This window comes from Halichoerus grypus, chromosome 2 (assembly GCF_964656455.1).
Source record: "Halichoerus grypus chromosome 2, mHalGry1.hap1.1, whole genome shotgun sequence".
Classification (NCBI taxonomy): Eukaryota; Metazoa; Chordata; class Mammalia; order Carnivora; family Phocidae; genus Halichoerus; species Halichoerus grypus.
The window spans coordinates 32,330,598-32,355,793 of NC_135713.1; the positions used below are offsets into that span (position 1 = coordinate 32,330,598).

Below are 25,196 nucleotides of genomic sequence, written 5' to 3' on the forward strand. Positions count from 1 at the left end.
TTATAATTGTGAGATCAAAAGCCACTTTTTCTGTGAAGTTTTCCTGGAAATCTCTGGGTTTATGAGGGCAGGGGCAATATCTTCTTTAACCTTAAATGGACAACATCTAGCAAATGCTGACAAAAGCAGGTGCTTAAGATATGAATGAATGATAGCTAGCCTTGTCTTAAATCTCTGCCTGTTTTTCTTAATGTACTTGGTTATAATAAAGGTAGCAATCCATTGCACAAACTACTTTTGCCCAAACTATTCAGAACTCTGCACTAGTAAGTCTGATATTTTTAAGATTCAGATGTCTTTGAATTATTCAAGCAAAAAACAGACATACATCTGAACAATTCTTGACAGCCAAAAAATGCTTTGTTTAGAGAGCTTAAAATGAGATAAATAATTTTTTAACAAGTCATTCTTTTGGAGCTGTGAATTTCTTTTTTATTTTTTATTTTATTTTATTTTTTTTAAAGATTTTATTTATTTATTTGACAGAGAGAGACACAGCGAGAGAGAGAACACAAGCAGGGGGAGTGGGAGAGGGAGAAGCGGGCTTCCTGCCGAGCAGGGAGCCCGATGCGGGGCTCGATCCCAGGACCCTGGGATCATGACCTGAGCCGAAGGCAGACGCTTAATGACTGAGCCACCCAGGCGCCCCTGTGAATTTCTTTTTTAAGTTTCAGGTAATTTTCTAGGAGAATTCTAAATGAGAAAAGTTCATTTGAAAAAAGACCCTCCACCACATCATACTTCCCAGAGTTGGACCTATCTGAAGGAGAATCCTCAGTGAAAAGTTTTGAAGAGAAAGAAAATATGAAGCTTTTATCATATGATTTAGAGACAGTGCATATCATGGCTAAGGAGGTTTACTAGAGGCATTAAATATCCTCATGACACTGTGACCTCTTGTTTAACTAAAGCGCTGCATACTGGAACCTTGAGTCCAAACCAGTATTTTGAGCATTCAACTTTTTTAAAAAAGATTTTTTTTTTTAGGGAGAGAGAGAGAGCACGTGCATGTGCGCGCGCACACACACACACACACACACACACACGTGTAAGTGGAGGGAGGGGCAGAGGGAGAGAATCCTTAAGCAGATTCCCCCCTTGAGCGTGTAGCCCCATACAGGGCTCGGTCCCATGACCCATGGGATCATGACCTGAGCCAAAACCAAGAGTCAGACCCTTAACCCACTGAGCCACCCAGGCCCACCAAGCATTCAGCTTTTAAGAGAAAGAGCCAAACACAAGAAAATAAATTCATTTCGGGAGTTATATAGAAGTAGGCTTTCCTAGATATGGTCTGAGGTCAGTACACATCTGGTCCAGATGTATGATTTTCATGTTATTCATTCAACAAATATTTTTTGAGCATCCACTATCCGTTGGTGACTGTTCTAGGCATGGGGAACACAGAAGTGAGCAAAAGAGACAAAAAGGTATGCCTTTGTAGTGTTTCGATTTATTAAAGGGAGATCTAATAAACAAATTAGCAGGTAAAATACAGAGTCCTGCTGTGCTATGAAACCACTCACAGGGTAAGCAATTGTTCAGGTTCTACTTCTGCATTTGTTTTGGGGGAGGACGGGAGTAAAGGGATTGGTAGGGACACTTTTCCTCTGGGCTCCAGCAATACTTTCCCTCTGTACTATGAGCATTAATGGCTCTGAATTATCTACCTAATTGTCTCTTCCCTCACTAGAATTCAAACTTCTCCCAGGAAGGACTGTTTCTTTTATCTTTATATCTTCAGTGTTGGAATATATGCTCCTTCTCCTGCACACATTCTGCACATTTCTACCACCACTTTTCTTCTGTCCAAACCTAAAATGTTGGTGATTGTCAGAACTATGTCCACTTCTTTTTGGATGCCCCCTCCACCCCCCCGCTGCAACACATGGATGATCTCATTATTTCCATAGCTTTAATTCCCATCTACTTGGTAGTAATCTCTCCAAATAATTTCACAGCCCAGACCTCTCTTGAGACCTTCGGACCCTTCTACCCAGGACTTTATGGTCGTCAGGACTTGGATGTCCTACAAACCTCTCAAAGACCACATACCTGAAGCAAACTATCATCTTCTCTCTCTCTACATCTTGCTCTACATCCAGTGTTTCTGACTTTAGTGAATGGCATCATGAGCCAAGCCAGAAACCTGTGTTTTTATTTTGACTCCTACAACTCCTTCCCCTCACCTTTTCCTATAACAAGTCAGTTGTCAACCCTTACAGATTATACTTTACTAACATTTTCGAATCTCTGTCCACCTCTTTTAATCCCTGCAACCACCATATCAGTTAGTCCATCACCAGATGGTATCTAAATTATAAACAGAGCCATATTCAACAACAAACATTTATTGACTACGTATTATGTACCTAGAGCTTGAGGTGTAAAAATAGACAAAATTCCTGTTCCAATGGGAATTTTGGTCTGGTAACTCCTCTCTAGTCCCCTGTCTTTTCTCTGGTCTAGTACTACCCCACTTGAACCCATTCCTTCTACTCTAAGTAGAGTGATTTGCCTAAATCTGATTGTACTCCTTCCCTGCTTTAAACCCTTCAATTAGTTCTCATGGGAACCTCAAATTTCTTAGCATGAAATCCAAGGAAGACCCTTTGTAATGTGCACCATTTCTCTTTCACTAGAATTATATCTTGCTCTAACCCAAATGCTATGTTACAGAATACAGAACCCCTTGTAATTTCCCTAATGTATTGTATGCTTTCTCTTACCCGTAGGCACATACTGTTCTATATGTCTAAAGAAAAAACTCCTAGCAGAATACAGATACACACCAAACTTTGGAAACCCCAATGTGTCCATGTCTACTCCTAAACACCTCACTATACTACCATTTCCTCCCTCTGCTAGCACTAGCCTGACACCAGGCATCAGTCTACTAAGAGTAGACTCTTATGTCTACGACAGACAGAATATACTCTTTGAGTTCTAGGTATCACAACTCCTAATTTAACATTTATTATGTGATGTAAATGATTATTCTGTCTTTGGAGATCATATTTTAAAATGCACAGAGTTATGAAGAGCCATATAATACCTGGAGCAATACGTCTTCAACAGGAACAGGGACAATGCACTCTAGAACACTTTATAGCTTGAATAATGTTCTTTCCAAGGCAATAAGGCACTTGTCTGAAATGTAACATCACAATCCACATCCCCTCCAATCTCCATGCTCCTGTTTCAGCCTGAAGCCCCATCTTTTTCTGAACTCTTAATAGAGTCATGCTGTAGACAGTCAGTGTTCATTTACAGTCCATCTAAACTCTCTCCCTGCCACCCCTGAAGAGGACCTCCATATCTACTCAGGAAGCTGGAAGTCTGTGCCTAGGAGTTTTTCTTTAATTGGTTTGACACATATTATACACATTTAAAGGAAATGAGCACCTTTGCATTGTTTTCTTTTTTTTAAGATTTTATTTATTTGAGAGAGAGAACATGAGTGGGGGGGGCAGAGGGAGAGAGAGAAGCAGACTCTCTGCTGAGCAGGGATCCCAATGTGGGGCTCAATCCTAGGACTCTGGGATCACGACCTGAGCCGAAGGCAGATGCTTAACTCACTGAGCCACCCAGGTGCCCCTGCATTGTTTTCATTCACCAAATGTTGTCTTTCTCCTGATCCATGATCCATGCTGTCCTAATCATAAGAGTATGGTGCATGCAAGATCTGGAAATTGGGGGTGGGGGGTTTTGGCCAGGCTGAAGTTTGGATTGGAATAGGTGAGGATAATATGAGGAGAAGAAGAAAATAACTCTTGCTTACCATACCTCAGGCCTTTCTCATTCCACTAGTATATCTTTTTCTTTTGGACATCAAATGATTTCATTTCACTTCGATTTTTAACTTACGTGAAATAACTGTTTGCAAAACCAGGCCATTTATCTTTACTACCCAATTGCTTCTCCAAGGAAACAGCATCTTGTGTCCCTGAGAAATTTACTACAATGGTGGGCATTACTACCAACAGATGACCTTGTGTTATGGGGAGAAAACTGGGCATGATTACAGGAGATTTTGATCTAAGTAAAAATTAGCAAGCAACTTTGGGCAAATCATTTCAGGTGCGTGGATCTATGATCATAAGCATCAGCAATTGTTGAGATGCTATTATTATTAACCGACTTTTGGGTCACTGCTTTAGATTGTTCTTTCATTAACACAAATATTAAGCTTTATATTATCGGGGGTATCAACAATTCCCAAATTGTGTGGATCCCTGTTTTTGAAAATGAAAATGGCCTCTCACTTTAATCTAGCTTATAGAGTACCATGTCTGAACGAACCTTTCTGATATTAATATATTCTGAAACATATGCTATGAACCCTTTCCAAAACTTCATGGAGAAGTGACTCCCAGAGATAGAAGGAATCTTTCTCCCTTCCCATATTTCTGCTGATAGGGCCAAAGTGGGGAAGGCTCACTAAGCCATACCATCTGGAGGGTCACATGATGTTTTCTCAAGCTACATGGCAAACAGGGAGGGTGGCATGGGGATGTGGAAAAGTTACACATCCCAGGAGCCCACCATTAGCTGCCAGAATTAGCTGCACAATTACCCAGTCACACCAGATTGTCACCAAGGGTGACAGAGATCCTAGAAGAGACCTAATAAGTTATTTTCAGTTTTACTATAACAACCATGTGTGTGCAGACACGCTTGACCTCACCCTGAGATGGATATATGCTTACTTACAACAGAATCTGCTGCTTTGGTTGATGTATTTATGTGATGGGAATGTGATTAATGGCAATAATATGTCTTTCTCAGCACAGTTCCTTGTCAACATTATCTAGGTAGCCCAATCTCTCAAGATTAATACCCCTGAAGGACGGGTATTTAAGCTATTTGTTAATTGTGGCTAGTTTTTACTCCTTGGTATAGATGTCAGAATAATACTACAGACTGTATTTTACAAAACAATGTTAGCAATTAAAAATTGTTATTGTAATAATTTTAGGTGGCTCTGGCCAATTATTTGTTAGGTATTAATTCATTTCTAAAAGCATGCAGGACTTGGTTTCTTTGGAATAGGTAACTCAATTTTTTCTTTCATTATCTTCTATGATATCTGACCTCCAAAACTCCAGAAAATACCTAATAGCTATTATAAGCCATTTTAGGGCATACAAAACTGAAAAGGTGGTGTCCTTGTCTTCGAGGAGCTCATGGTATAGTGAATCAGTGGTTCTCAAAGCTGACCCAACACCAAAACAACATTTAGATCCAGGCTCACTGCAGAATCTCCAGAGAAGGGGCTTGAACACACATGGATTGTAAAGTCCCACTGGTAATTCTGATGTACAGAATCACTGTAACAGACTTAAGCTTAGTTTAAAAAATGATTATAAAAAATTAAAAATAATGAGAAACATAATAGAAATCTGTAATATTAGTGTTAGAGAAAAACAAAACCCCAAGATATATGCTTCAAGATGACCATATAACATCTGATACTTAGTGTATGGAATTGCCATGTGTATCCACATCTATTAGAAAATCCAAATCATAATAATAAGCTCTATTACAATACGGTTCTATTTAAAGTCAACTAATCTCAATAATGAAATCTCTTCATAGGATATTAGGTTCTTGAAGAGAATTATTTACTTTTCTAATCTAGCACAAGGCCATTGAGTGTCCTTACAAAACTGTTGTTGTTAATAATAATAATGAAAGCCAACATTTATTTCTCTCTCACTTAGGTGCCAGGCTCTGAGCTGAACACCCTGCATAATTATCATGTTAATGCTCTGCAGTAGCCTTTTGAGACAGGTGTATTTAGACTTCTATTTTACAGAGGAGGAACTGAGGCTGAGAGTTTTAAAAACCTGCCTAAAATCGCACATGGCAAGTGGCAGTCAAGACAAGTTCAACTCTGTGTCCAGAGTGAATTCTCTTAGCTACTTAAACTATACAGGAAACATAAACAAGATGCCTAATGGAATGAACAAGAGAATCTATCTCACTCATTCGCTGGATGGAGAATAAATGGAAGAATAAAGAAATGAATGGATAGACTGCTTTGCCACTCTCTGCTGGAAGCCACATCTGAGGGCTCTTGCTAATCCCTGGCTCTATAATCCATGGCAACTTTTTTTTTAAATCTACAACATAACAGGTAATATAGTTAAAAGGGATATTTCACTTAATTGACTGTTTTTTTAAAAGATTTTATTTATTTATTTGACAGAGAGAGACATAGTGAGAGCAAGAACACAAGCAGGGGGGGTGGGAGAGGGAGAAGCAGGCTCTCCACCGAGCAGGGAGCCCGATGCGGGGGCTCGATCCCAGGACCCTGGGATCATGACCCAAGCCGAAGGCAGATGCTTAATGACTGAGTCACCCATGCACCCCTTAATTGATTATTTTAATCTTGAACTAACTATCACAATTGTATATATAAACCCTTGAATCACCAAGGCTCCTCACAGATGAAAGTTTAGAACTGGAGATAGAAGTGTCTGCTTTTTGGGCAAGCCACCCAAAAGAACCCCACACTTATTTTGATGTTAGCATGTCAGTTAGTACACTAGCCAAAGGAGATAATCTGAAAATTGGATTGCCTTTTCCTTGATCCCTGAAGCATCATAATTTAAAATATTCTGGGTAGGACTCAATGACACTCATTGGAAGCCATTTTCACATGCTGGGAAAAGCTACCCTTCTGACAGGACACTTAACTTGTTTGTTATTTAAAATTCCTGAATTTGGAAGTAGATCGAAACATTTTCTTCTCTTTCATTTTGCACTTGTTGGTAAATATGGTACTTTCATAGGACTTCTTTGAGTTCCTTGTGAAAAAAATCATATAATTGCAGAACTTAATCAGAAACAACTTCGAATGTGGAGTGATGTGCAGGGGCTTAACATAGAAACACAGACTCTGAAATCGGGCAGACATATATTTGTGTCCGGCTCTGCCATAGATGCTGTGTAAGGCTGCGTGAGCTGGTTTACTTTGCTAAGCCTCCTTTTTTCCACATATAAAATAGAAATGAAAATATCCGCATCATTCAACATTAGGAGGCCTAAAATGAGAACAGACATGTCTACTCTAGTTACTCAAAAATATGATTTCTCACTCCAATTACTTCATCTTACAGTTGAGAATGTTGAGGTCAGAAACTGATGCCCTGAAAAGCATACAAACTTGAACCTAGGTTTATGGATGTCCCTCATTTTTTCTAATAAAATGCACTGATTTGAATAACAAAGGATTTATGAGTTAAGTTTTAAAGATAAACAGGTTACTTCACTTTCCACAGCTTGCCACTTTCTTAAGATATAGCAACTTCTGGGCAAGCACAGCGACATATAACTCATTACAACCCTGCATAGTCCAGGAAAAAGAAAGTCAGTATAGTTCCTTTGGTTTACAATCGCTTTTTAATAATGAACTACCAGTAACAGGTCAGGTCTCTCAAGAGTTGGTGTTCATGAATATCTAATTGGGCATTTCTTCCTGTTTTGGTAATAACTCAACTGAAACTAAAAGTTAGTGTTTAGATAGCATATGATTAGATTTCCCCTACAAAACACTGTAATATGTATGCCCTTGGAAATTCTGTTACCATAGAATTAGAGTATTGATGCCAGAAGAGGGGACAAAGGCTAGTCAATGTCTTTACTTTACAAGATCAGGAACCTGAAGGCAGATGAAACTGACTTCTTCCAGCTTACATAATTAGTTAATAAACGGCAGTGCTGGGTTCAGAAACCAGTAAACATCTGCTTCTGGTTTATCTTAGCACTTACCACACTATGTTGACATAAACTGTTCATGAATATGTCTCCCCACTAGAAAGTAACCCCCTTGATGACCAAGGACTGTATCTTAGTCATTGGGAAGCCAGGCACTTAGCACAGACTCAATAAATGTTCTGTAAAGATCTATGGTTTAATCGACATAATACAAATAATAATAAACATTTTTAAAGACAGACATTGTTTTTTAAGAATCAAGAATATCTTCTCTTATACTACTTTATTCCATGAGGTATGACTCTAAAGACGTGGGATGTTCTTTTTATAACACATACCCAAAACTTACAAGCTGAAAGTGAGCCATCATTCAGAATTGTTACCTGTGGAGATGATTGTTCACTTATCCCATCAATGGTAGGATGACTCAAAATCTTTTTATAACTCCTCTATTTGAAATTGCCTTCAGAGTATGTTCATGAGCCACAGAAAAAAATCAATCTCCTTATTGTACCACTTGGATTTTGGCTCCAAACAGCATTCATCAGCTTTGCTCACCCACCTTATTTACTAAACTTGGCCCTGAGTTCAGGTTGTTTCAAAAACCAGTTCACCCTGAAGAGATGAAGATTTACCCCCACTAAAACTAGTCTTAAAAGTGCTTCAGTATCACTTGGATGGATAACTAAATTCCCAAGGTGACTAATCTGAAGGCAGCAGACACTGAAAATGTATAAATTTTGGCATGTTCATTTAGACAAAAAAAACCCCACAAGCCGTATAACTAAATATTTTATGTTTCCCTAATCCCTGAGCAGTTGGTGTCATTTGTTTAACAAGGAAAGGAATGGAGCTCCAGGAGAAATAACTTCACAGATTTTTTGTGAAGTGACTGCTCTAGGCCAGTGGTTTTCTACTAGAGGGAATTTTCACACACACACACACACACACACACACACGGTGGGAGGTGGTATTTGGCAATATCTGGAAATATTCTGGACTGTTGTGACTGGGGGGCAAGGTGCTACTGGAGTCGTGTGGCAGAGGCTAGGGATGCAGCTGAACATCGTACAGTGCACAGGACACTCCCTCACCACAAAGAACTATCCTGTCTAAAATGTCAGTTCTGCTGAGCTAAGAAATCCTGCCCTTGGCTGAGAATTCTGACTCCCAGGCTCTTTAGCAGCCTTCAGTAGTGGCAGTGTTAATATGCCTGTGTCCTCATGTCTCCATAGGTACGTACTTGCCCTTTTCTTTGGTGATGAACGAGTAAATGTTTTCCCTGCTATTGGCCACTTGAAAATCTCTCTTTGCCTTAGGCTCCTTTACCAAAGTGTACTAAATTGTCACAGAGGTTGCCTGGAGATACATTTGGCATCTTAAACGTCTAATTGGCAGGGAAATTAAAGCAACCTAAAATGTGTGCACTCTTCTGGGAGATGTGCTATTCCCACCCTATGTTATTAGATCTCGCAGGCAGCTGGGGCAAGAACAGCTGGGACTTCCTGCACTACCGTTTTGCCAAGTTGCTATAAAATTGTCCCTTTTCACTGCAGAACTGAGAAGGAAGAGAGGAAAAAATAGTGCAAAGACCAACCATAGTTGTCAAAAGTTGCTTCTCAGCTGTCTTTCAGAAGTCAGTCCCAAAGGTGGCTCCCTTGTCAAGTTAATTCAGTAAGTAAAGGAATGTACTCCATTGATATATACTTCTGATAACAAAGGAATATATCTTGGCACATACAGTGGGCAAGTCAGAGCGTCAAACCTAAAAGCATATTTTTTTACCTCAAATTTTTAAAATAAGATCTGTAACATGTCGTTACCATGTTTCTCAGGGGACTTGCTGAATTTTGTGGTCAAAAGAAAATCCTTTAACATAGTGGTTTTGTTTTCCCTTCTCTCAAAAAACAGCCATCACTAACACCGATAAACACACAAAGCATTGAGAGTCTGTGGTTGGGTCTTTCAAACCATCATGGAACTCTCACTTGTTGGCCTACTCTGAACCTTATTGTCTGGAAATGTTCCCAAAACCGAGCAGAATTTTCTACCTTAGAAAAGATACTTTTTACCCTTGTCATTGGTCAATGATTGGAGAACCACAAAAGTAGATCACATTTGAGTAAAGATAATAGATATAATTCTGATATTTGAGCACAACATTACGATGTTTTGAGGAAAGGAAAAGGGCAGGAAAGGTCAGTGTATTATTGTCCTTAGATATCAGATAAGTCACTTCTGTCATCTTTCCTTCTTTTGAGCTCCTATGGCATATGAAATCTACAGGTCAAAATGTTAGTACTCAGTTGCAAATTCTGTCATGTACCATTCTCTAATTCTGTCTCTTATACAAATCTCAAATTCCAAAAAGATTGCCCTGTAACCCAAGGATCAGGAGGCAATATTTTGTAAGACACTACACCATGCCTCTCCTATCTGCACTCCAAGTCTGCAGCATAGTCTTAATATGTTCTTGTTGGTTGAGTGATTGGCTGATTCAAAGGATGGATGGATTCTTGAGCTGGGACTCTGGGAAAGACTACTTTGGTCCACCTTGAAAAATAGAAATTAAAATTCTCTAAACCCATAGCATAAAAAACATCCTATTCACCAAGTGGGTTATACTAGTTTCTTCCCCTTTCTATCCTATCATATCTAGGTTCTATTTGACCTTTTAACAAGAGTCATAGACAGAGAAAAACCTCAAAATTTCACAAATATAATGAGCCATGCAATGTTGGGACAGGAAAAAAAAATTTTCACCATGAAATTGTCAAAGAAATACCTCAAGAACAACACTAAAGAAAACAAAAAGTCTAAGCAAGCTAAAAGAACGTAAATGCATGTTCCAGAACAATCTTGAAACTAGGTGAGAGAATACCACATTTGGGTATTTGAGCACTTTCTCTACCCTCAGTTGGAAGATAATGACACACTGCATGTGAAACTCCTCTCCTCATGGCAATGTACTCTCACAGGTGCTGAGAGAAAAATAGATTTCTACTTATTTTCATTACTTCTTTCTTACCCCTTCAACACACACACACAAACACACACACACACACACACACACACACACACCACCTTTTTAATCTGAAGCTGACCACCTAATGCTAGTTGGAGCAGAAAATGGTGGGCCATTGAATAAGCCTTTATTTGCACAACCTATGTCATGGAGACATCAAAATGTCCCCACTCATGTTCATGGCATTAAGGAGTCTCTCAGTCATTATCAGATACCAGAGTCCCTGGCCATATCCTGTTTGGGGGCTGCTTAGACACATGGGTAAAGTATAAGCACACAGTGGCAATGAATGAGGTGTCAGTGTACAAAGGTGTGAAATTCTTCGACCTGCTCTGCTTGTGAATGGCAGTAAGAGTCAGATTCATGAAATAAACCTTCAACTGCTGAGCAGTAAACGTAAAACCAAGACAGGAATAAAACTAAGTTCCCAGGCTATTTTTTAGCAATAGATTCATCATATCTCCCCCAAATTAGCATATGGTGTCTGTTAACAGACTGAACTTACACTGAGTGATCTAACCAAGTTTCCCTACAATCGATTCACTACAAGCTACTTCTTACAAGCATTTTATCTGGAGAAACAGGCTATCTAAATTCAACTCTTCAAAGATGAATCAAAAAATCTGAAAAATGTACATTCATGAGCAACTTGTTATTGTGTTATTTATTCTCCCAACCGGTTCATTTTCAAACCTTAGTTAAGTCATATTGGCAACAGCTTTTCTGCTTAGTATTCACATAAGAGGCAGCTACATGGTGAAGAACTTGCTCAGTTTTATAATGGCCAAATCTCCCATACATTTCCAAAGGGCAGCCTGTGGCTTTTCGCATTCACTAATGAAATCACACATTACAGTCTCACTGCCACATAACGCTCCTTCACGGAAGGATGTCACAGCTCCAGAAACAACTCGTAAGCTTCTTTTCTTTTAACAGCTGAGACTACAGGGAAATAAGTGATGAGGGGGTGGGAGGAAGGAATATTTTAAAGCAAAAATGCAAGTTATACTTGTGATTTCTGAAAAAAAACCAATTATGACAAGTAAGTTTCTAGGTATTCTTGTCTAATTATTTTTAGTACTTTAAAATAAGTTAATTAGTGAGGCTATAATCCCAGACATACAAATCAAGAGCCGGAAGATTTGTGCTCTATTCCATGAAGCCAAGTATTAGTGTCTGCAGCCGACGGAAGTAGTATTTTCTTCTCAAATGTCAAGGCCAGATAGTCTGAGAAAATTTCATATTTTCAACTTTTGAAATTGTTGTTGTTACATTGAAAATATTATGGAAGAAAATATTTTATCAACTGAATGTGATAAATTAAAAGCTGCAATGTCATTGCCTAGAGTGGTATTAGTCAGTTATTTGAGCTTTATGTAATAATTTTGTTAGGTGAGGTGCACATAGAGCAACTCCTCATCCTTTTATCCTTTGACAGAGAGGATTTAGCTTATACACTTCACTTAGATAAGTATTCATACTTGTCGGAGTCACTCCAGGTAATGAGTAGATCAGTCACCCAAAGCTGGGTCTACCAAGTGTGGCCAACACAAATAAGCCTTCAGAGGCCCCCATTCAAAGAAGGCCAAGAAAAATATGCCTCCCCCTGCCAAAAAGGGCAAGAAAACAATTCAACTGTAAACGTAACAGTTGACTCTCACCTCCTGCTTCTTTGTGCCCTGAATAAGTTGTGAAATTTTGGGAAGTTGGAATGTTCACAAATATTAAAGAATCAGCAATTCCCTTTTCAAAATGCTGTGTTCTCACATTTCTTTCTCACCCCCAACCCCTTTGATAGCTACCACCTGGGATTCCAACCCTTGACAACTGAGATAGGCAGAAACTTAAAGACTAGAATATCAAGTTGGTTGTCACTAGGGCTCAATGTGAAGAGTTTGCATTTTCAGTAGACAAGCCCTGGGCTAGGGTATCACCAACTCTTTGATTGGCTTCATTATCAAAATGGTCTGGGTTTCTGATTAGATATAGCCTCATTTGTTTCAGTGAGAAAAACAACAATGGAAAAGCACAGGGAAAGCCTAATTCACACCAGAGGCTTTCAAAACAAATGGAAATAAGTGATATTTCTTTCTTGCATTGCACTGGAAAGGGCGAAAAGAAACTTAAAAGCAACCCCTGACATTAGGAAGCTGGCCTGCCACTCACAACCTGGCCATATTATTCTCCTGTGGGACATGAACAATCTCTCAGAATACCAGCCTCAGACAAGGTTCCTTGAGATCATGAGACAGTGAGATAAAAAAGGATACTTTGTAATTTTGTCTAAGCACAAAAACAAGATCACCCACAAAGTAACCAAACATCTAGCTCTCTAGACTGAAATAAATGAGACTGCTACTCCTTTACCAATTACAGTTTATCCTCTCTGGCCCTATAGAAGACTTACCGAGGTACCCATTTATAGAATTACCCTTGGTTTCTGACAGCATCCAACCTAGAGAGAACCTCTGCTTCCTTAAACTTTCCTCCAAGTCAGTCAACCGAAGCCCCAGTTCTATAGGGCTGAAAAGTCCCTCCTAACCACACTCTCACACTGGGATGTCTCATGGCTCCCAATGGTGTGTGTGCTTCTTCACTGCAACAAGTAAGCTCAGCATGTCCAACTACATATTTGTGTCTAGTGATTTGGCAATGCTTTCTCTTCCCTCAGTTGTAAATCAATTCTCTCCAGAGTGGGGCTGTTCCCCTTGGATGAGCTTTCAGCAGAACGGACTTGCCCTCCATGTCAGGAGCCCTGTGTGCACAGGGCAGAAAGGTAGAGCAGGCCCGAAATCCTCGTCCTTGTACCCCAGTGTGTGGCCTGCACTGTCCACATCCGGTCTGCCTCACTTCTTGAATCAGACACCACTTACTGGCTCGTCTCCTGACAATACATCTTATGGTTCGTTTCAAATCCCAAACAAGCCTCCCTATCCCCTCAGTCACTGGCTGAGGTCCCCCAATTATTGTGCTACAATCTAATTGACTAAACATCCCTGCCGCCTGGGCCCTCCATCTTAATCTGCCCATCATCAACCCATCTGCTCTCAGCTTTTTGTGAGTTCCAGCTACACATTTGGCTAGTTCCTTTTCAGATGTTAAACTCAATCTGCCCAGCAATTCCCCGTAAGAAAACTGAGATCCGGAGAGATTAAAGTGGGTGAACCTCTATCCTATGCCATGCTTTTTAGAAAAGTATATGTATTTTCCTTCTCTCCCCCCTACACACACTTCCTCTCTCTCTCTCACACACACATACCCAGACACATACACCCTCCCTCCCTCTCTCTCTCTCTCTCACACACACACAGACACACACACACACACACACACACACACACACACACACAGATCTTCACCAGGCACTGAATGGGCATCTTACTTCTCAGCAGCTTGGCATTCCCTCTAGTCTTTGACTTTCTGACACAGATAATGAAAGGTGCCTGCCTGTATTCACCTGTACTTTAATCATACAGCATCAGCAGAATGAAGAAGAGAGAGAGCTTTTATGTACACTCTTGCTTTAAAAGTTCTTAGGTCAACAGTTGTGAAAACAGAGAGTTACAGACAGCTCTCCGTCCTGCCATACCCCAGCAGGACCCAGGCTGAACTCACTCTTTTGTCACATGACCTCATTGTTAGACGTTGTTATAGAATCTTCTTTTTTACCATTTGAAATCAGGACTGGGGAGGCCATTCAGTTGCAAAGTGCTGTAATGTTAATTGGTTTTGGTGGGAGACACTGAGTCTCAAAGTTACCAAGGTTTCTTGCAAAGGAATGTGCTTCTGAGGCCAGGGGAATGAAGACTCCCCCCCGAAAGACTTGCCATGCTCCTGCAGCACCATCATCCTAGGATGGAGCTATGTGACATGGGAGAGAGGATGCACGGGAGAGAATAGTAGAGGACTGGTTTTTGGAAATCAGTGATGGGCAGCTCTAATTAGTGACAGAACGAATCTGGCGGGGTCTGTGAGTAAAGAAGTCATGGATGAGATTTAAGGAAGAACTACTTGAATGTGGTGTTGGAAGGGGACTGACAAATCTTGGGGTTAACTCTTTCTAGGTTTCCCAAAACCAAGTTTATGTGTTGCTGGGGGTGGTTGAGGTGCAGCTTGCTACTCAAAGAAGGGCTCACCTGGAGTCTGTTAGAAACGTAAAACTCTGATAGTGCTGCTGTAAGTAGGGGGAGCATGGGCCCATATAGCAGCAATGTCCACAACAGTCAAACTATGGAGCGAGCCCAGATGTCCATCAACTGATGAATGGATAAAGATGTGGTATGTATAAACACAATGGAATATGACTCAGCCAGCAAAAAACAATGAGATCTTGCCAATTTGCAACGATGTGGATGGACCTAGAGTGTGTTATGCTAAGTGAAATAAGTCAGTCAGAGAGAGACAAACACCATATGATTTCACTCATATATGGAATTTAGGAAACAAAACAAATGAACATAGGGGAAGGGAAGGAAAAATAAAATAAGATAAAAACAGAGAGGGAGGCAAACCTTAAGAGATTCTTAAATATAGAAAACAAACTGAGCGGTGCTGGCGGGGGAGGGGGCTGGGGGGCTGGGTATTAAGGAGGGCACTTGTGATGAGCACTGGATCTTTATATCTAAGTGATGAATCACTAAATTCTACTCCTGAAACTAATACTACACTATATGTTAACTAACTTGAATTTAAGTAAAATCTTGGGGAAAAAAAGAAATTTAAAAATCTGAGCCACAGACTCATGAATCACAGTCTCTGGGGCAGCACCCAGGAATTTGCATTTGAACAAACTCTCCATAAGCAGCCCCCCGCACCAAGTTTGCCAAGCCTTGTGCTCAGAAAAGCCTTGCTTTCTGGAGCTTCCTTCTGATTTACAAGCCATACTCCTCTTTCTAGTGGTTCCAAAGACCTAGATCTTGAATTGATCCTAGCACTGGTTCAAGTCTCACCTGAACAAATTATTTAGCATTTCTGACCTTCAGTTTCTTAAATTGCAAATTGAGACTAATACCTGTTGAACAAATGAGGCGTCTAATAAGTACACGTTGAAGAAATTAAATCTTATGATGAAAGCATCTTACAAACAAGGATTATTCTAATACTGATCTTCCATAGTCTCCTTGATATTCTCTCTTTGTAGGCATATGTAGCCCAAGGAGGCAGCTTTCCCTTTTACTGAACAGACTAATCCTTTATCAGCTGTTTCACAGGTGCACTGACCTATTTGGTGGCATGGCCCAGGGCGTAGAGCCAGAAAGCTACTCCTCATGGAGACTGGTGCTCTCTCATGTCACCCTGAGCTGTCTTTGAACCATTTGGAGTCTCCACCCTTCGTGAGTTCCCTAAAACTCCTAAGAGGACTGATGCTGCTGGTGAATGACTTCCCAGAGACCAGCCACACCTGCTGGGTCCAGGCAGTGACAGGGTAAACTGGACAGCAGAAGTGTTGTTTGTTTGAGGTGTGGTTGTGAACCGGGGTGTGTCCCCATTAGATGGAAATATTAGAGTTTATTGTGTTCATGAGGCAGACAGAGCCCAGGAAAGGCCAGCTCTGCACAAAATCCATGACCCATCTCCAGGCCTGACCTCTGACCCATTGGGGCAAGGTTCCAGGGCACCTTGTTATGTTGCACACGGTGCAGACTAAGAGCCAGCTTGCCTTTCCACACTGGTCCCTGCAACCTCTTGTTCTCTGGTCCTTTCCGGTGTTCCTGTCCATCCTCTGTCCTCATCCCTCCCTAGGGTGTAGAGGACAGAATTCTGCCTATAAGCCAAGAGACCTGGATTTAATCCTGTCTTTGCCGCCAGTTACCTCTGTTGCTTGGGCAATCATTTAGCATTCCTCTGTCCTCGGTTTCCTTACTCAATGGTAACAGTCAAATGGGCAGTAGGCACAATGCAAGGAGGATTAAGCCAAGTCACCTTTAAGTTCCTTTCCTTTCTGTTATTTGATGGTGCTGCTTCCATGAATCCCCATGACAGCATTCTACCTGGGTCTGCTTTCTTGAGGAAAAGCCACACACTTCAAATCTGCTCTTCTCATAGCCTTGCCCATCCCAACTGTGGCATACTTGACCTTCCCAAACCCCTGGACCTGACTCTGCCTTCCAAGATGACAGATAACATATTATATGTGCCCACTGTTAAGAAATGTGAATTTTACCTAGTTTGCAGGAGGAAGCCTAGAACTTGGAGTCAAACAAACCCAAATAATGATCCTGGCTTTGCTAAACTAATATGGGAATTTTGAGCAAGGTACTAGACATTTCTGAGGCTCAGTTTTTCATCTCTAATGTATCTAATGATACCTACCTTGTTGGAAAGAGGATTGAATGGATACAATTCATGTAAAGCAGATAGCACGTTGCCTAGCACATGGTGTGGGCTCAACAAATGTAGTTGCCTTCATTTTCCCAGCTGGGTCATATTGATGCTTATTAACAATCAACCAACAACCAAATACATCCTGAAAATTCTACCTTATCTTCAAGGCAATGACTGTGATGGTGAGAGAAAATGGTCAGGGCAGTTAGCACGGTATTAAACAGATATGGAACACTTAAAATAGATGACCACCACCATCACTATCATCATCATCATCATCATCATCATCTAAATTGTTGGACTGTATAAACATTGTCTAAATTAATTCAGTATCAATTTAATTCCCAAGATGCATTGTTCCTTGAATATTCTGACAGGTGGTCTAACTGATTTTTTTTAACAAAACCAATAATTTAATAAACCTCCACAAATTAGGGAAGGACTTGACTCAAGTTGCACACCTTCTTTTTAAGAATGTGTGAATTCCGTGGGGGTGAGGTGCAAAAGCTGGTGTTTGAAAAATAAATTAAAAATAGGTCTTTAAGAAATAAAAATCTGTGTCGTTTGGCATTGCTAAAATGTGGAAAATGCATCTGCAGTATTTGGAACCAGTGGCCAGATTGAAAGCTACACTACCTGAATGCAGGCTGACTTTAGTTTCCCTGAAAGCCACCCACACCTTCAAACACTGTTTTCTAAATGCACGTGCTCACAGTTTTGTTAGCCCAAATATTAGGCATAATAAAAAAATTATAGAGAAACTAGTCAAATGCAGGATCTTAGAATTGTAGGATTTTAGAACTGGAAAGTATCTTGGAGATAGTCTAGTGCAAACTCCAAATTTTGCAGATGAAAATACTTAAGGTCTAGAGAGGTCTTAAAATTGCCTACTAACTTCTCCTTTGGTGGCAAAGGAGAGTCTCATTACATCTTTTGGTGTTAACATAGGACTTTCTGAATGAGCAGCTTTGTGCACAATAGGAAGAGGAAAATGGCAGAAAGTTGTCTTTGTGGGCTTTATCACTTGATGAGGAAAGAGAAGCAATATGTCCTTGGGGAATCAAGTGTTCTTTCACTGACTCTTTCAGAGGTAAGTAAATTACCTTTGCAAGGTGCTATCCAAGGACCGACAATGACCTTTTCCTATAACCCTCACCCAGAAGGCTGAAATATATCAAATCAAATCAAAACAAAACCTGAGTTTCACACGTACACCATATGCAGAATACAGGCATTGCAATTTGTTTACAAGGAGGTCTTTCTAGTACTTCCAAGGCAAACTCTGTTCATCCTGGCCAGGTTCAGATATATTTGCAAATCGTTTGCAAGTAATTTGCATAATCCTAGAGAGAAGAAAAAATTGATTCTGCCTATAAGGTCCTCATTTCAATTTATTAAATTTTTTCATCCCACCATCCCCCCCACCCTCAACTTCTCTTCCTCTGTTCAGTGACGCAGTTCTACTATTCCAGAGAAGTAAGCCAGAGGCAAGTGAAAAGTTCTGAATTAGAGCAGATGCCTGAGGACAGTTTTTCAAAATGAATTCCATGGGCTGTCAATAAGTGCTATCTGAAAAAAAATTAGGTGCTTGCACAACATTGCATTAATTCAATTTAAATAGGATTCTTCACCAAAATGCTTGTTAGTGCCTTTTATATGCTAAAGATTGTGAATATTTTGAGAGAGTTGTGTAGATATACAATTTTCAGCACTTTCTTATTTGATCTTTTCCCCACAAATCCTGCTTTACTAATGCTGTACATAGCATATGTAACTAAAAGTAGCTCAACTTCTAGCTTGCGAAGACCCTAACTGCATGAAATGCCATAAGAGAGAAAAATGAAAGTCATCTCTTCCTTGAGTAGATTTTTCTTCTTGACTACCCAAAGGCTATACCCTACACAGGTAAAATCAGGGTATGGTTCTTGGCCACATGCAAAAAGCAGACATATTATATGGAAAAGTGTTTTCCTAAATATAGAATTAGGCAACAGAAGGTAAAGCTGGAAGGGCTATGGGAAGACTCCTTTCATGCCTGAAGTGTAAAATTTTAGAAATGAAGCTTCCTTCATTAAAGATGTAGTGAGAATAAAGAATATTGGAGTTGGCTGAGTCTCAGACCCCTCCTGCCTTTTCCCCACCTCTAATAGGTCCTCAGGAATTCCTCAAAATCTGGGGCCTCAGTGGAGTATGGTTGAGAACAACACATTCCTATGTGTATATACTATAACTCCCTCATTTTTAAGGGTGTAAGAGAGGTGGTAAGTGGTTATTTACCAAAACAATGAACTTTTGTAGAAGGTGGTGCTATTAAATAGAAAGACTTCTTGGTTTGATGAATACTCTGATGGGACTTGCTGAGCCTTAGGGCCAGAAGAGAGGTGAATAATTTGGCACAGTAATCTAGAGTGTGGAATCTCCAAGACAGTGTGGGGGTAGGGGAAGAAAAGAGACGAGAAAAAGACAAGGAGAAGGAGGTGGAAGAGAAGTTTCAGCCACAAGACTTGAGGATGGGGTTAAAGTGATATAGATATCATCGGGGTAAGATATCCCAGTCCAGAATATTTGTACTTACAGACAATTTTAAAATTCAACTTTGAATTATCTGTATTATTATAATTATAAAACCTCCCCTGTTGCCTCAAACCCTCAATAAAGTCTAAAAACCATTGTGGAAACTGAGCAAGAAGCAAGCAAGTTTCATGTCTCTGGTTCTACAGGGACATGGACAAGCCACATGGGACAATCAAATCCATCACTTTATGGAAAATGATGTAATCCAGAAACAGCAAGGGCTCATACCATAAGAATGTAAGAAAGCTAGACATGAGCAGAAATCCTAGGGAAGGCCTTATACTTGCACAGGGTGTACAATGAAGAGCTAGGGATTGCATTTAAATTTTGAAGAACAGGGAGATCTCAGCTAATATCTGAATAACAGACGGAAGTTATGATTCTGTATGGAGGAACCCTTCGACTCCAATGGCTTGTGACTTTCACTGCCAAAAAATGCCAATAACTGCCACTTGAGTTGGCTTATATTAATGATCAATTGGCCACATCTACTGGATGCATAACCCTGACTGAAGCCTCCCCACCTCCTCCTTAAATCCCTGTGTCTTTGTTTCCTGATTCTGTAAATGTCTGCATCACTCGTTCTACTTCTCAAGAAGAAACTTTATCCCTAACTCTTTTCTCCCATTATACCTCATAGCCAAATTGTCATCAAATAATCCTATTTTTTACTGTGGCATACCATCCCCTTCTGTGTTTTGTCCCTTCCTCAGTTTAGCTTGCATTACCATGCCGAAACAGTTCCAAGCACCTCTTCACTGTCCACTCTCTCCAATCTTCTGCCTCCATGCTACACCAATTATCTGTCTAAAATGCAGATATGGTCAAGTCACTATGACCCTAAATGCCATTTTCTAGCTCCCCATTGTTCACAGGATGAAATCTTTTCTTTAACCTGGCTAAAGGCTTTCTTGCAAATGTGTTCCTGCTCCACTGCAAGCATCATCTGCCATTCCCTACTCTACAGGCCATGCTCTGAGGCCATCCATATCATTTCATCTCCTAATCTTTCCCCCTCATCTCCTTGTCTTTCCCTACAAAGACCTTGAGCAAAACATGCGTGCTCTATCTCCTTACCATAATTAAAATATCAATTAAAGTTAAAGATAAAAGTCTGCTAAGAATTATATTTTATCTTCAGACAATATTTGCACTGTTTAGTACTTTAACTCAAAAGAATAAATAATATGTACAATTCTGCACGTTGTATCACATTGATGGGAAAGAGCTAGAGATCTTTGGTGATTGCTCAAGTTACATACTTCACAAGTAATCACCACTCTAACATATATGGCTGGGCTTGACAAATGGAATACCCACACTCTGGAGGGTGATCCTTGCTTATGGTATAGTGTAAGGAATAGAATATAGAGTGAGAAGAATGGAATTTGGGTCTTTGTTTCCTCACTCATTGTCCAACTGGCCTTACGCAAAACATTTCACTTCTCTGAATCTCAATTTTTATCTGTCATACAACTTCCCAGGGTTGTTGTGCAGATCAGATGGAATTAGGTATCTAAAAAGAGACTGTGAGCAGGAGAGAAAAGGCTTTGTAATCTATAAAGTGCTACACAAATGTGAAAAGGAGCGCTATGAAAAGATAACTGGACATGGAGTCAAAATGCATTGTGCTACATGTTGATCTGTGTCCTAGAAAAAAATATGTTGAAGTCTTAACCCCTTGTACCCATAACTGTGGCCCATTTGGAAGTAGGGTGTTTGCAGACATAAGTAAGATGATATCATTAGGGTGGGCCCTAAAGCAATATGACTGGTCTTATAAGAAGAGAAAACAAAGACACATGGGGAGAACACCATGTGAAGATAGAGGCAGAGACAGGAATGATGAATCTACAAGCCAAGGAATGCCAAGGATTGTCAGCCATCACTAGAGTTAGTGGGGGAGGCATGGAAAAGATTCTCCCTCAAAGCCATCAGAAGGCGTTGACATTGCTGACACCTTGATTTCAGACTTCTAGCCTCTGGAACTGGGAGGCAGCAAGTTTCTTCTGTTTCAAGCCACCCAGTTTGTGATATGTTGTGTGGCAGCCCTAGGAAACTAACAAACATGAGTATAAATTTTATCTCTGTCAGTTACTGACTCTATGAATGTGTGTTAAATTCCTTAAGCTTTTTCTCTGATACCTTAAGGACACTTACCTTTCTGTGATAGTTTCTCTGAGGCCACTGGCCACTCCTTTGACCACAGTGCTAGCTTTGGGGGTCAGCACCACCTGAGATATAAAAAACGATCCCTTCTTTCTTCTCTCAGTGATGGATGCCTGAAGAAACTGGATCAGTTTTTCCGGGTCTGTGGTGTTGGCCCAGGGTGCTGGCATCATCTGCCCAGGCCAGAGAAAGGGCACTTCCAGAGCCACTGGACTGTGGTAGAAGACCAGCACTTGATAGTCTTTCTCCCACAGGTATTTTAGACTAACTTCCTGGGCAAAAATCGCTGGGCACATCTTGTTTCCATAGATGTCTTTCAGCATTTGGACCAGTTTTTCATGGTGATACTTCTGCATCCCATAAAAATGGTTGAAGTCCAAGAATACCACCTCCTTATGGTGATCTGTGAGGAATGCATTAATCTCCTCAAGGCCTTCATTGACTTTGGCACTGAACAGACCATGAGCAAAGTAAAGTTCATTGTCGGGGTCTCTGGGCTTGGTGGAAATTCGAAGATCAAAATAACGGATCCCAGCTCCTAGCTGACCAGTAAAGTTCATTGTTTGAGTGGCTAACCATTTCCTCATCAGCTTTTTGGCTACAGTTCCAAACACAGAGACAAAATTCTGGACGGTTTCTGGCTGTTCCGGCCCTACTGGTGAGGCTTCATCAATGTAGAAGCTGAAGGAATCATGAGATCCTAGAAAAATAACAAGGCATAATGTGGTTATAGTTCAGTCCTTTGTTCTTCCCAACTTCTTTCCCTCTTGCAAAGTCCATATCTCTCCCTCAAATGCACGAAAGGAAATAATAAGCAATATTTACTTAGTTCAGTCTCAGGTCTTACGAGGGTCCTTTTTATAGCCTGTATGGTACACATAGCACTTCAACAGATAAAAACGGATTATAAAATTATGTAAAAATTCCTTCTGACTAATATTATAAATAAAAATGATCACCTTCTACTTCTGTAAACAAAGAATTTAATGTATTCACTAGGATTGGCTTTCCATGTAGGTGGCATAAGTGACCATTCATAAAGTGGAATTTATGGGGATTCACTGGTTCCCAAATAGTTTGTCTACTATCTTGCCCCTTCCCTTCATTTTGAGTTGATTTCAATGGTAGAGAGCTTGTTTCAATGAATAAAGGAGGTTTTTTCATGGGCAGATGATCAGCATATGAATTGGTACCTTATACACTTTGGAAAGCACAAGAGGTCCTTATAGAGAAAGGAAGAAATAAGCAAGAGGACAGTACAATGTTGATATATTTAACATCACTCCTGACCCTGCATTTGAGCAATTATGAACTTAGATGAGGCCAAGTACTTTTCACATATTGAGGAAACAATTTTTCTTATAAGTTGACAAAACTAACAGCATTAAAAAATTAAATGACAGACTATTTTCTTCACAAATATTTCATCTCAGCAGTGAAAACTCTCTTTGGAGTTGGCTTCCAAATTTGGAAGAATTTCTCCCTAGGAAGAACAAAGGCAACCTATTTAATTATGATTATGATTATTATTTTTTTTGTCTGTTACAAATACCAGAACTCCAGAAATGTAGCAATGAACATGTGCATGATTTGCTGGTAAGTATAGAGGGCCATTTAAAATATTTTTGGACCTAATGAAGAAAAATTATTTCAAGCTTTAATTTTATTTTTTAAATCCTCCTTTAATTCTTGGGCACAACCTACTGAACAGGTAAAATGAAATTAATGTATCCTGAGTTTTCACATGTTAGAAAGGGCAGATGTCATCATTCCCCATCTGTTACTCAGGCTTCCTCAGACCGTGTTGCCTTACTCCTGATTTAGTTGTCTAGAAACTAAAAAATACACACCTTGTTCTAGTTCCTACATTCCACCCAGCCAACACACACACACACATACACACACACACACACACTCCCCTTTACGTTTATCATCCATCACCTCAGGGCCTTTGCCTGATAAGCTATTTGAAGCAATTTTTTTTTTTCAGTGAATGCAATATTTAACTTGGTCTGTATTCCATATCTACATCAATCTCTATCTCTCTATGTACATCTGTCTATGTCGAGCATTAAACAGCCAAGAGGAATCACAAGAGTATGAAATGCAGACACCTCTGTAAGTTGTTAGAGGAAATATTTTGAAAAATACTTTAATACCTTAAAAATGATAACCTTTAAGATTTGGAACAGCTAATTCCTCAGAATTATTAGACTTTTTTAAACAATGAAAAGTAACCCCAAAATACAGAAATGCCATGTTTAATTTAATCTGGAACTGTCTGATCTATTTATCTTTAGTACATGGTATGGGGAGAAAATGTCAGCACTTTCTGAATAAGCAGAACTGGCAGTTTGGATCTGGCATTGGCAAATTTTAACAGGGATTTAAATTGCTGCATATTGATTTATTAGTAGCTGTTCAGCCAATTGCTAATATAAATGAAAAAGCTAAACAAACCGTACTGTGGATCATTATACAGAGAAAATATGTTTAAAGAAAGAAATAAAAAGGTGAGTTTAAGAAGAGCTATAATCAAATGTTCTAGAATTAAAATAAGTGCAAATGAATAAATAAACCTTCAAAATAAGGGTTAATTTATAAAATTAAAAAAATTTTAAAAGTTAATTTCCAAGCATGTGAAAAAAAAAAAAAGGTGGGTGAAAAAAAAAAAGGTGGATGAAAATAATTGGTTACCTCTACAATCTAGTAGAAGAGATAATTGGAAGCAAGCAGAAAGGGAATTAAATATGACTAGATTTCTTTTTCCAGAAATGAGTGGTTCTTTGCTTTCAATATGGCTTTAGTTTCACTATTCTGTCATGTGGCTATCTGGCAAATTAAAAAAAAAAGCATAGGAAATTTACCAATTTTGAAAATCCTATAAAAGAACATTAGTCTCTAGATTAAATTATTTGTTGACATTTCAGGAAAATATAAGATCAAAATAAGGTAATGTTAAAATAAAAATTAAAAACAGCTGTTGGAAGAAACCATTGGTACCCCCACTAATATTTGTTCTAAGCTAGATGACTCTGAGGTACATGCACAGCATTTGGTGCAGAATGATGCACCAGATGCAAACATTACTTGGAGAGGAGAATTAAATCATCAATCAATACAAAACACTATCTTTGCATTTGGGGAGAAAATACATAATCTAATGTTGGCCAAAAAGGAGTATCTTCATGGCTTTTGATTGCATTTGGAATAATACTTCCTCCCCAACTTCAACATTTTCACTAAACCATTAAGTTTTCTATTTGAATATAAAACAAAAATACAACAGTATTTTATGACCTTTCAATAACAAAGGAAAAGTCTGGCTCCACCCTGGTTCTTTAAAATCAGAGAGCTCTGCCCACAAGAGTGGTAAGCATCA

General features: G+C 39.6%; 1 protein-coding gene across 1 annotated transcript in view; it reads right to left on the reverse strand.

Moving 5' to 3' along the window:
- Nucleotides 1-25,196, reverse strand: part of PLCXD3 (phosphatidylinositol specific phospholipase C X domain containing 3) — a 163,329-nt gene that overhangs the window by 37,831 nt on the left and 100,302 nt on the right. The window contains exon 2 of the mRNA XM_036068454.2: nt 21,806-22,514. Within this exon, the coding sequence (XP_035924347.1) occupies nt 21,806-22,514 (709 nt within the window). The remainder of the gene's footprint in view (nt 1-21,805; nt 22,515-25,196) is intronic.